Source organism: Aythya marila, assembly GCF_965140915.1.
Source record: "Aythya marila genome assembly, chromosome: 7".
NCBI classification, from domain to species: Eukaryota; Metazoa; Chordata; class Aves; order Anseriformes; family Anatidae; genus Aythya; species Aythya marila.
Window position 1 is genome coordinate 16,214,032 of NC_139048.1, and position 12,922 is coordinate 16,226,953.

General features: G+C 33.7%; 1 protein-coding gene across 3 annotated transcripts in view; it reads right to left on the minus strand.

Annotated features, from left to right (window-relative positions):
- The window catches only part of IDE (insulin degrading enzyme), a 72,006-nt gene that overhangs the window by 33,049 nt on the left and 26,035 nt on the right, over window positions 1-12,922 (minus strand). For all 3 annotated transcript variants that reach the window (XM_082764732.1, XM_082764733.1, XM_082764731.1), the window contains exons 11-14: window positions 11,378-11,481; window positions 5,202-5,304; window positions 4,099-4,221; window positions 1,881-1,963 (exon numbers count right to left, since the gene is read on the minus strand). In XM_082764732.1, coding sequence (XP_082620858.1) covers window positions 1,881-1,963; window positions 4,099-4,221; window positions 5,202-5,304; window positions 11,378-11,481 — 413 coding nt within the window. The remainder of the gene's footprint in view (window positions 1-1,880; window positions 1,964-4,098; window positions 4,222-5,201; window positions 5,305-11,377; window positions 11,482-12,922) is intronic.

Genomic DNA, 12,922 nt, shown 5'->3' on the forward strand with positions numbered 1-12,922 from the left:
ACAGCATAACTGTCATTCTGATCTAGAATAAGTCGAAAACATTTTATGAAAACCAAGTTATTAAGATGGCATTATTCACCAATTCACTTGGCCATAAGAGCCATGGATGTTTTAATCCTGTCTCACTATTAAAATACTATACATGTTAATGACCACCTGCAAGACCAGTTTCAGCAAAATTCACTAAGAATCCTTTTAAAGTATCAAAACCAGACAAATGTGCTTATCCCTTCTCTTGGAAGTGATGTAACCAATATTGTCAAAATATCTTCACATCCATTCATATCTTCTTTTTTTTTTTTTAATTATTAAAAAACAAAACCAAACAGAACAACTTTCACCCTCAACCCTACGAACCAAGCAATCTTTCCACCCGTGACCATTCCTAGGAGGAATGAGGCAAAACATCAAATTTAATAAATAAAATTAGCCAGCAAAGCTGAGGTACTCCTAACTTTTTTAAATGGTTCATTGAGACCAAAGAACAAATCTAACTGGGAAAAACTGTCACCATATCAGGTGTATGTGCACATACCTATACCCTTGTGTGCTCCACATAACTATTCGTTACTATTTTTTAATCTTTCATAAACTGTATTACAGATTCCTCACACCTCATTTGGAATTAAAAAACAAACAAGCAAACAACTGTTAACAAAGTCAGTCCCCAGGAATAAAATCCCATTTGGTATTCTGGCCACACAGGGTCCAGTGGTAATCCATTGGGTGAGAACCAAGGCTTCAAAGTTTTGCATTTGTTGTTTTCTGAGTAATAGACAAGAAGGAACCATTTTGACCTTCCCTTTACTGACAAAGTTAAAACAGTTATAACATTTGCCCTGTAGTTGCGAAATGAAAGAGGAAATGCCTACACAACCTATTTTCCCCAACCAGTGGCCAACAGTAGTTCTGACACACTCGGAAAAAACCCTCCATCTAAAGCTCTGCCAAGGTCACCCAGAAAAAAAGTTCAGTGCTTATTCAGAACAAGGACTCAACAGCCCATCTATGAGCAACTATTCAAGCCCATCTAACAGCAATTTCTAGCAGTATCACTTAAACATTTTATTAGGCCAAAGGAGGAGAGATCCTGAAATTATTTCCACCTTCTGAAATCCAGCACAGAAATAACTGAAGACAGCAGTACTTTTTTTTTTTTTTTTTTTTTTAAATTCTGAAGTTAAATATTATTACTCCAAATAAAGCATCTGGAACATTAAGAAGACACATAATTTTCATGCTAATTTTTAAAAAGTAAATAAATAAATCATCCTATGATTAAAATAATGCAAAATCAGAATTAATGTTACGGCACTCTGTCATGCAACCTGAGGTAAGAATCACACTTTCATTGATAGATAATGCAGAAGGTGCTCATCTAAAAAAAATAGTTACTGGTGTCAAATGAAGTCTTATCATTTTAAACAGTTAGAACTGTATACTGGCAAGCATTATGCAAATTAAGCAGAATTTGAATGGAAAAGAATATCAGAATAGTATCTGGTAAAGAAAGAATTTCAAAACAGTTGTCATTTAGTTATTAATGAAAAAATACACTCCTATTTTAAAAAAGTTGTACTGCAATTTGCAGTAGATATTACTAACAGATGTACTAGATATAGAAAATAAAAGTAAATTAAAAACCTTTTTAGATAAACCTTTCCTGTTAATACATAGATGGAGTACCTCCAACTGCTTGCTACTCATCTACTGCATAATTTATATGAGCCTTCCTGCTATTTCATTCTTAGTGCATATTCTACCAAGGACAACTGTTTTAAAGCTGCAATACGTGCAAGGTTTTGTCACAGAAACACAGATTCCCAACAAACAAGAAACTTTCAGAGAGCAATCTCTGTTTTATATTTAACATACCATACCTGAAAAACTCAAAGTTGAGACAAGCTTTTGGCAAAAAAAATTTGTCATCTTGCTTGAACCACAGTTTGCTCATAGCAGTGTCCTGTGTCAAGAAAAGAGATTAAGTCACCTAACTTTTAACTGTGATATATTAAACTATTAAAAAATATATTAATCACTTCAAATCTTAGTTTAAGTGTTGTCCCCTTAAATTCACATTCTCTCTATATAAATTTTTATATAATCTATTCTTACTGAGACTCTCTTCTCACCATACAGCATCTTAACATAAAGTTAAATGGCTGCAAACTTGTGAATGAGCTTATGATCATAATGGGAACAACTCTACAGCAGGAATGGTCAAAGACAACTAATAAAGTTAGCTTCACAGAATTCCCTGCTATGGTGGACATCAAAAGATGTGTTGCTATAGGGACAGCACTGAGATTACAGCAGCATATAGACACGTTTTAGACTAAGAAAATAATTGTGTATTTAAGGCTTTTGTTAAAAGAAATTCATAGCACGTTGCTTTAAAGCATTAATACTAAAAAATTCATGTTTAGAAAGAGCAGTTAAACTAGTTGGAAATTAATTAAAAGATCCATCACCAAAAGTTCAGAGTAACCTCCCAGCATAGGAAAGGATCTGAGCATTTATTTTGACATTTTTTTTCTATTAAATTTCTACTACACAGTTTAGAATACATATTGCATCAGAAACACAATGATAATGCACACAGCCAGTTCATAGTGCTTGAAACCTGACCCAGTAGCTGGAAATCTCCAGCCCTAGGACTATACGATAACAATTATGCTCTCAGGCCTAAACCTATACCCTAACTGCTCTCCTTTGTGATGCTTTTTTCCAAGAACACAATGTACCGTTAGAACAGAACTGACCTAGTGACATGCTGCCAGTGAAACAAGGCCATCCTTGCTCATATTTAAGTTCCCTTTCTCCACAACACTGGTCCAGTCCACACAATAAGCTCACTTATGTATATAAAATGACCAAAAAAAAAAAGTGCTTTTTTTGTACATCTTATCTCTGCTGAACTGGTTCTTGTAATGGTTTGCTACGGGGTCAGTCAAATGCCAGGGCCCACAACAGCAAAACAGCACAGACATACAGCTGGGGAAAACATCTTTCATATGAAAGATGTGGGCAAAATATGTAATAGCTATAATTCATCAAGTACAGAAGATTAAAAACATTTCCCCTCAGAAAATATTTTAAAGGCAAAGGAAAAACTAACAGCAGATACATTTCTAAAGTAATGATGCCATAAAGCAAGGCTTTTGTGTAGATTAGTTGCTACAGAGACGCTGAAGGACCATCAAGTTTCTGTAGCAAACCAATTAGCGTTACTTACTAGAGCTGTAGTAGTTGTCCCTGCTGAGGTTTAGTGTTTCAGTGAAGGATGAACCTAAACACATGCTAAAAGTCCTCCTCTTATTAACTCTTGAAGCAGTTAATAAAACTGCTTCAAGTATATGCCTAAAGTGCCTTGTGCAGAATAAATACTTTTCCTGAAGGATGTCTTTGCACTAAACTAGACATATTAATCTAGTGTGCAAAAAAGTGTTCCTGAATTAATTTAGTATTCAATCTGAAGCACAATGTCTAATTGCAGAAGACTTATCCTATTTATACTCCAGCTAATAGAGAATATAATGTTCATCTCCTGGAATAGAGATGAACATTATTAGAAAAGACAACTATGTGTAAGTAGTGTGAAGTAATTTTTAAGTACACAGATAATAAGATTTGCTAAAAATACCGAGATCATTAAATGATGCCTCCAGAAGACCGGAAAGTGATGTTTATGTGTTTACACCTTTCTTTCTCTCCATGCAATTGCAAGCTTTCTTTACTCATAGTTTAAAAAAAAAGGCCTTGTCTACACACTTGATTTACTGAATAGTGTTCAAAAACTACAAGACAGGCAGTCACCCTTCTGCTGGATAAACCAGGTTTAATACTATTTATAGAAGCTGTTAACACGCTTTCAAAATGTCAAAAGAGTCCAAGTTGTTTGTGGATTCGTTTTCATAGGAACCCAAGTAGTAACAATCCAAAGGTTTGCATGGATGGACTTTCCATTATCTAGCAATACCTGTAAGGCCTATTTTTGTTGTTTATTACGTTCTGGAATATTCTAAGTTCTGTATTTTAAAAACACACTGCTAACTTCCCAGAAAGTTAAACAGCAAACAGAACAGATAGATACCTTACCTTGACAAGGGCAGGGTACTGTGTCGCATCTTTTTCCAATGGCAAAATCTCAAAGTTAGTAGGAATGAACTCATTCTTCATTGGAAGCTTGAATTTCCCATTCAGGTCAGCATTTTGCCATTTCTAGATAAATAGGAGAAACGATGCAAAATAAAATTTCTACTTATATATATTACTATATATACTCATTGTCTTTCTACTGTAATAGAAGATTCAATAATATGTTCCACTATCTTATGTGTAATTGCTAGCAAAGTAACAGGAAAAGAGAGAAATATCTGAGACCAAATTGAAGTAGGCTATTAGGAGGATGAAGTGCTCAGGAGAATGAGGAAAAAAAAAAGAAAATTTTGAAAGCTGACAGTAGAGTGGAAGTGGTTCTGTGCCTCATTTTTTCTGCTAATGAGAACTCTAAGTGAAGGCATTACACTAAATACATCAACAAAGAACATAGGTATGGAAAAGCTAAAGGAAGTGAGTTGATCCTATGCGATGCCTGTCCAAAGCACGTTGGGCAGGTCTAATATAGCTTTAGGGTGTATTTAGCCATCTCTTCCTAAAAGAAGTAGTGAATAAAGAGATTCAGTAAGGACTTACCCACCTTCACTGGTGTTGTTTTGATTTTTAGAAACTTATTTAATGTTCTCATTTTGTAAGTTGCAAAAATCCATTTCAGAAACACAGATATATATAGCAGTTGTAAAAACATTCCTTTCTTAAATGTTAATGAACCATCCTATTCTTAACAGAAACTCAAAAATATATCAACTTTTTAAAATTTAAAAGTAGCTACTGCATATTATGGAACTTTTATAGAAAAGCTGCATACAGTTTTTAATATAGAGAATAACATTCTCTGTATTAAAACTTTATATAGCTTAAAGCCATTAAAACATGTATGTTCTATGTAATATATGTTCTATGTAATAAATTTGAAATTCAAAGATCCTTGGTTCTCATAATATTAAATGGACTCAATGCATACTTTTGTACTATGTACAGCAAATTTATGTTTTCCCTTCCTCTAAATGTAAAATTAGACTAGAAATTTACCACTGCTTTTCACTTGTAGGTATTGGAATATATTAAATGTTTTAACATGCCTTAATAACTTCATCAGAAATTGCTTCTTGCTTGTACTGTGTTCCATACCAGTCTTCTGTTCGGTCAGTTTTTCCTTCAAAAGACTTGGACACTATTGCAACTCTGAAAACAAAGAGACATAGCAGTTTTGCATGAATATGTTTAAGAAAACAGTGAGCAATTATTTAGAGTGCTATTTCTGTTCCATCATGATAATGCATTTATTTCCCTTGGATAATTACAGAGTACATTTAAATAGCCTGATTTCATGGTTAATCTTAGTGGTTAGTTAAGTATCCATATACTTGCTATCAGCATAATTTAATTTTACCATTTTTTCTGAAGTGTTACAACCTAGAGCTATACACAACTGTTGTATTCAATATACATGTATATTTTATAAGCTTTGTCCTTGTTCCAGAAGACACAAGCAGCAGTACTTGAGATCTTCAGAAAGAACGAATCAACTAATTCAATTTTTCATACCACCTATATCAAAATTCAGAGAAATGGAAATACTGACTATAGAAATTTTATTCCAGACCTAGGGTTTTAGATTACATTATTGCAATTGCACTTTTCCCATTCATAACCTGACTCATGTTTCTTCATCTTGTATCATTCTCATTTCAGATTTACACCTTTTTGTTTATTTATTCATTTTCGAGGATAAAAAAGCAGGAGGATTAATATATTCTATAGTCAATACTAGAGAATTGCACTCTATTAGACACCCAGAGAATCCACCCAAGAGGAGAAATCCAGAATAAAGAAAATTACAAACTTATATTTATTCAGTAGTCTTCATAACAGGTATCAAGCAAATCCCTTGAATTTTTTAACAGCCAACAACATGAAATAGTATTCAATAGAAATAAGGAGCTAGCTTTAAAAATAAATGTAAAGAAGTAAAAAATGAAAACAAAGAATTTATAAGAATTCTGAAATTGTTTAAAAAAGGTAGCAGAATTATCTCCTACGTACATTTAATGATCGCTAGATGCTGGATAGAACAGAAACAAACTTTGTCAAATCTTGTGCAGATGGCTAAAACGCACATTAAAGCATCAAAGTATATACAATGCAAGTGCTCTTTTATAGCACAATATCTTCAGGCTAAGAACATTCTGTTGTATATTTTTCATGTGTACAACAAATAGGGGCAGGAATCAAAACAGGCATATGGATGTGCCTCAAAATATAGTATTTTACTTTAGAAATACACTGCTGGAGAATACCCTTAGGGTGATTTTTACAATACATTGAAAAGCTTAAATACACAGAATACTAATATTGTGAACATCTAGGTCCTCATACCTCCTTTTTCATCTAATGTATACATGTAAATGACTAAACGATCCAATAACATTGAAGAAAACAGGATTCTGCTGTATTAAGTTCAAGATTCCCCTATTACCAGAATTTTCAAATGACTGTAATTTAACCTGGGCCTTGCATTTCAAACAGCAGGACAACAGTGGGGTAAAAGATCACTAGACATACAGCTAGCAGTAGATGCATTTAAATGAGAAATACATCTAAGAGCCACATGGAATTGCAAAGACATTCTCTAGCAATAAATTCAAAATGGAAGCAGGACTTGTACCAGAGTCTAATTTTGAGACAATATTTTAAATCAGACACACTAAACAGGGTAATCAAACCTCATGTTTCAGGAATGCAGATGATTTCCTCTGAGTAACCACATGATTAGCATGAGCATGTACACACATACAAATACACAATAGCCCATGCCTCTCTGCAAAAGTTACAAAACGTCTAAACCAGAATGAGAATGTTCATCTCTGAGAGATGTATTTCATCTGTCATTGTAAATGGCAGCAGAAACGGTTAACCTTTTTATAATGACTTTGTATAAAATGGTTTCATGTCTGTTCCAATGTTGCATCTATTGTATTGTTTTGTCATTTGTTTGTTTTTACACAAAAGAAACAATATAACACTAAGTAAATATCCAGCAAAGAGCTAAGCACTTCAGTCCTAGAGAATATTTGTTCTTGCAAAACAGCAGACATTAGCTCAGTCAACAGGGTGAAATCTATTACAGAGACTGTTGTTTTCATAAAAATGAGCCATAGGAATATTCTGTGTTTTGCATTTTAACTCAGACAGCTGGTGAGCAAAAACTCTACCGTGTACAGATGAAGTTGCTAAGAGACTGTAGAAAAACAAAGTCTATTAGAATTTCAGAGCAACCTACCAGGTCTTTCTTCCCATCCTAAAACACAAACAACAAAAGAGATAAACTCTTAAACTAAGAGATTATCCTGATAGAATTCCAATAATCATGTGGACTGAGCAGCAAGACAAAGGTGTGCCGTAACACACAAATGTCTTATTCTGCTGCTTGAGCATCAGTACCCTGGAGAAGGTAATGTAGTGACAATATGGGCACCCATATATTTCCTGTAGGAACAGAAGAATTAAACACATAGAATTAAAAAGAAGAATTAAAGAGGTAAGAATTATTCTATTCGCTCAACGTACAGAAAATTGAATTGTGGAAATTAGCTTTGTAAGAACTTCTGTTTCATGGTATCCTCCCGCCTTCCCTATACCCCAAGTTACCACTGGAGTAATTAGCTACATGCTGAGCTCTCTCAAAATAAATGCTTACAACCATATGACACAAATTAAAAGGTATTTCATCTGCCTGCACCTCAACCAAAACCAAGCACCTACAGCAATGAACAGCAGGACAAAATAGGGAAAGGGAAAAAGCAGTAGCACACGTTGAAACACAGTGCTGTGCAGTTATTTAAATACATCATGATGCATCTTTAAAGCTCCTAATTATTCTTTTTCACTCCTGCGCTGTACTCTTTGGAACTATGAACATCCACATGGTTTAAGACAGCACTGAAATGCACTGGAAATGCAAAATAGGCATTATGGCCTTCCTATAACAAACTTAAACTAAACAAGCACAAACAGAATTCTGAGCCATTCATGAAAAAAAAAATAAAGAAAATATAAATGCAATTTACTTCTATATGTACATTCTTGTACATACAAGTGGTTGTAGTTCTCAGTTACTCAGTTATGTTCAATGTTCCTACAAAAAGCAATGGCTTGTGATGGGAAATACGTGAACAAATTGTGATTTTCAAAATGTTTCATCAAATACAATGCAAGAAAAAAAAGTAAGCATACTACATTTGTAACATGTTTATCATCAGGGATGAGCATCAACAACTACACTAAATAACTGTTCACTATCTGTCAAACTCAGGCCCTTAGAAATTTTCTATCTAGGATTCTACTAATGCTTCACTTCAGATATAGAAAAGAAAGGAAAAGGATCCATTTAAGATCCAGTAAAAAACATTCTTTAGTTGCTTAATCTAATGAGTCACTAACTTCTTAAATTTTAATAAGAGCATTTATACTGCAGATGATGAGGAAAAAGATGTATTGGAAATAACACGAAAAATATATTTTTCAGCTAAAATTGCGACAAATACCTTATCTTCACAGATGGCTGGCAAAACCCAATGCAGTTGGAACAAGCAAAAATGATGCTTATATCTTAAGGAGGTTTCTCTCTTGGGGAAATTAAGCTAATAAATGCAACAAATAGCATGCGGGGGCAGGAGGAGAATATAAAAATTTCCTGTTATGGCTCAATCAAATAGAAGAGCATATGGATACTTGCTACCATCTGTGAGTATGGATATTTTTCCATACTTCTTAAAAACACAATTTGTTAAGAAAATAACATGGTCAAAAAGTTAAGCATTTTTTTTTTTTCTCCTTTTTTTAAAGACACTTAACAGTGGTCTCAACTGTGAATACAGCTACCCCAATATAAACGTGCCAAGAAAAGCCCTTGGTGCAGGTGAATTCCAATAAGATTAGGAAAAGCAAATAACAAATAAGTCCATTATAAAAAGCAGTACCTCAAGTCAAGAAAAGCTAAATCACTGCAAGACACAATTTATGCAAGGTGGAAGAAAAAAAAAAATTACTTGTGAACAATTCTAAAACCTGTGAGAAGTTCAAACTTGAGTGGAATTTCTTGGTAAGCTTTAAGATAGGTATTTGTGTGTTCTCCCTGTTAAATACTAAAATACATCTTTATATATTACAAGTAAGCTTTTGTATCTAATTTTCAAGAACTTAGGCAGTAAACATGAAAATAGGAAAGAGAACCAGGAAAATTTCCTTTAAAGTTTTGCTCATTCCTAATATGATCTCTCCAAACATTCCAGCTTCAGTTCAGTATCCCACACACATTACACGTAGATGCACACCCACATACAAGGATACAGGCCCTTCTTTAAAGGGCATTAATTACTATGGCAACTACTGTCACTGACATAGGCAGCTGCAGTTATTTTATCATTACCAATATACCCCTTGAAACAGCAGGGCTCCATGACATTTGCAAATACAGATCATAATCCAATTTTATCCTTTATCCAATAACTATTTGAAACATACAGATTTTTTGAAAATAAAGTAAAACACGGCATAAACTAAATGAAATCACTGAAGAAATTTTGTCATACAAAAAAATACAGTGAAGATTCATGCCCCAAATTTTAAGTTACTCACACTAAATTCAGATAGTTGAAATGCTCTAAAAATATACGAATACTTGCTCACTGTCCTTTTGTATACAACACTGTCCAAAAATGTATACAGAATATGTTCAGAAAGAGCAAAAAAAAATCAGTATCTTGGAAACATACCTGGCTTCTAAAGCACTCTGACAAACAGATGTTCAAATACACTAAGACTGATATACAGAATCATAATCAACACCTTGTTTCTGTTTCTATACATTTTAGTATCTCTACACAACTTAAATTTAATACTGCAATTTGTTACGATATACACAAAAGCTGTATTAGAACTGCTAAACTGCAAAAAAGAAAATTCAGGCTGTAAAGTGCTAGTTTAATTGTTGACCATGCAACCTTAACTTGCTCTCTGCCTTTCTAGTAATTAGCTTGTATTAAATCATAAACATACATATATACACACATTTAAATATTACACAACAGACAACCAAGAAGCAGTTATTTGATATTGTCTTTTTGTTTTCCTCAATGCATGAGCTGAATTCTCTTTCCAATAGTCACCTCCTTTTCTAAATGAGCAGAATTACTAAAACGTCATTTCCACAGCATTCAGTGTTACAGTGACTAATTTTATATTTTAAAATACCCCAGAAGACATTATTTTCATAGAAAGCAAGCTGAGGCATAAAGAAACCCACATAAAGTACACATTAATTTTATATGCTTATTTTAAGATATTAAAAAAAAAATTCTTTGCATTGTATGGCACCTCATAAATTCATTACACACCTTCCAACTACATGGTAGGTCAGGCAAAGTAATGCATAGTACTGGCCTCTTATTATATAATTCCAGAATATTTCTACTCTTTAGGAACTTAAAGAGAAGTTGTATGGGGAAAAAGGTGAAAATAAGTAAATAAAATAAAATGTACATCTGCAGAAAGTACGGGAAAAAATAGCAAGACTTGGTAAACTAAGTATACCGGGACATTGTGGATACCTGATCCCTGGAAGTGTTCAAGTCCAGGCTGGATGGAGCTTTGAGCAACTACATCTAGTTGAAGGTACCCCCGCCCATGGCAGGGAGGTAGAACTAGATGATTTTTAAGGTCCCTTCCAACCCAAACCATACTATGATTTTAGCAGCTACAGATGCAGCTATTTCTATCCACTTGAAGCCGATTTTTTTTTTTAAGCGTGTCTGCTAATCTGCATCAAATCTGGCAGCTTTTCATAGGGAACATATAGACAGCAGATAAAAACTTTCCTCTTAATTTCCAGACTTAGCTCAAAATTATGAGTACTAGAGCATTCCATTAAAAATGCCCCAAGAATTTATGATGAGCTATTGCAGTTGAGCTATTCAAGTACTCATTTTCCTAAAAACAATTTCAGTCTGAGGAAGACATCCCACACAGGAAAGATTGAGAGGGTATTTTTGTATAAACAGGAAAAGTTGCATACACTTAAAATACTTCTTTTCAATGAGGAGCAGAAATAAATCTTATTAATGCAAAACTACTCTCTCTTTTATAGTAACATTTACTTTGGAGCTCCAAGAACCACCTAAGAATTTGTGTTTCCACTAGTTCATCTGCTCTCTTATAATATTTGTGTTAAAATACAAGTTACTGTAGTTCAACTTACCGAATGTTTTCTGGTCTCAATTTATCCAGTACCATCTCTATTAAATCAGGCCTGAATTCTTCAAGCAAATACTCAGCAGCCAATACTTCTTCTATAGGATAATACTAAAAGACAAAGCCCAGACACATGTAGATGAATTAAACAAAAACTAAGCGCGAAAAAAATGGTTTTGGAAAAGAAAAAGCGGAGATTTCTGGTCACTAAATCTGTACTGACTTCATACTTTCAGATTAGAAGTGCATAGATCACTTTAAGTCCCTCTCTCAAAGAGAAACAAGACAGAGTAGCACTCTAATTATGCAGATAATATTGTTTCCTATACCAGGTGCATTGATATACTGCACATTACTATACTTTTAGTTTGAAATATTGCATGCTTCAATATAAAAAGTCGCTGATCTTTAAATACTGTTCTGAACTGACGTAAAAATAACATGGCAAATGCTGACCCCTGGAGGATATCTTTGAAGGCAGAATACCAAGTGATCATTAGAGTGCATTTGGGAAAAACTAAATGTAACAAAACAAATGAACAAGTTTTTTGTTTTTTTAGGATTCCCTAATAATTCAGTTTTTAAAACACTAATTTAAAGTGTCTTTCAATTATTTAAAAGCATAATGCTGATTTACACAATTTTTAAGCCTAAACAAAAAACGTTAGAATAAAGTGAAAGTCTCTAAGACTTTCTACAAAACCTTCCAGGTGTACACATAGTATGTTTTGGGAAGAAGCAGCAGACAGACATGCTAGGATCCAACATAGGAAAGACAGCTCTTTGTGTGAAATCCCTCAAATTGATTCAACTACACATTTTTGCTGTCATCACCAAGAACTTCCAATAACAAGTACACCAATAACAAGAACTTCTTGGACGAAGTATCAGTGGAGCCTAGGCAACTGACTTCTTGTCTCCCAAAAGAGATGCTTCCACTGCCTCACTGTGCCAGGCAGCTCTGAACCTTCCTTACAGCTTTTCCTTGAAATGACTCATACCTTTCCCTTATTTTTTGTGCACTTCATTGCAAGGGACCCAAACAGTACATTTCATCAAATTTTAAGACAACAGAAATTAAGCCCCATTTCTAGAAAAGCAGACAATTGAAAAAAAAAATATCAAATCAGATTTCATTTCAAATGCATAGAATATACTGCCTTTTCTTTTTCATCTAGTTATGTACATTTGACTACAGAGTAGCTGAACTATTTACAATGAATTATGTGCATGCCCAACTGTTACTGAACAAGTTACTATACATTTGAAAAAAATTAATATGTACCTTGCCTCAGAGTTTCATTATGTAAGAAAAAAAAATAAATAAATAACTTTCACTCCTCTGAAAGCGATTAGTGGGGAATACAGGAAAACTTCCAAAACCTTCTGCAGTAAAAAAATATGAGGTAGCCTAAACAAGAAGCACCAAGCATCATTAGCATTTTGCCATACAGCTATACAGCTTTTTGACCAGAATTACCTTAAGATGGTTTTCTGAATTATATACATTATACACAAGACTACAGTGGAATGACTTCCAGAACAGAGTAAC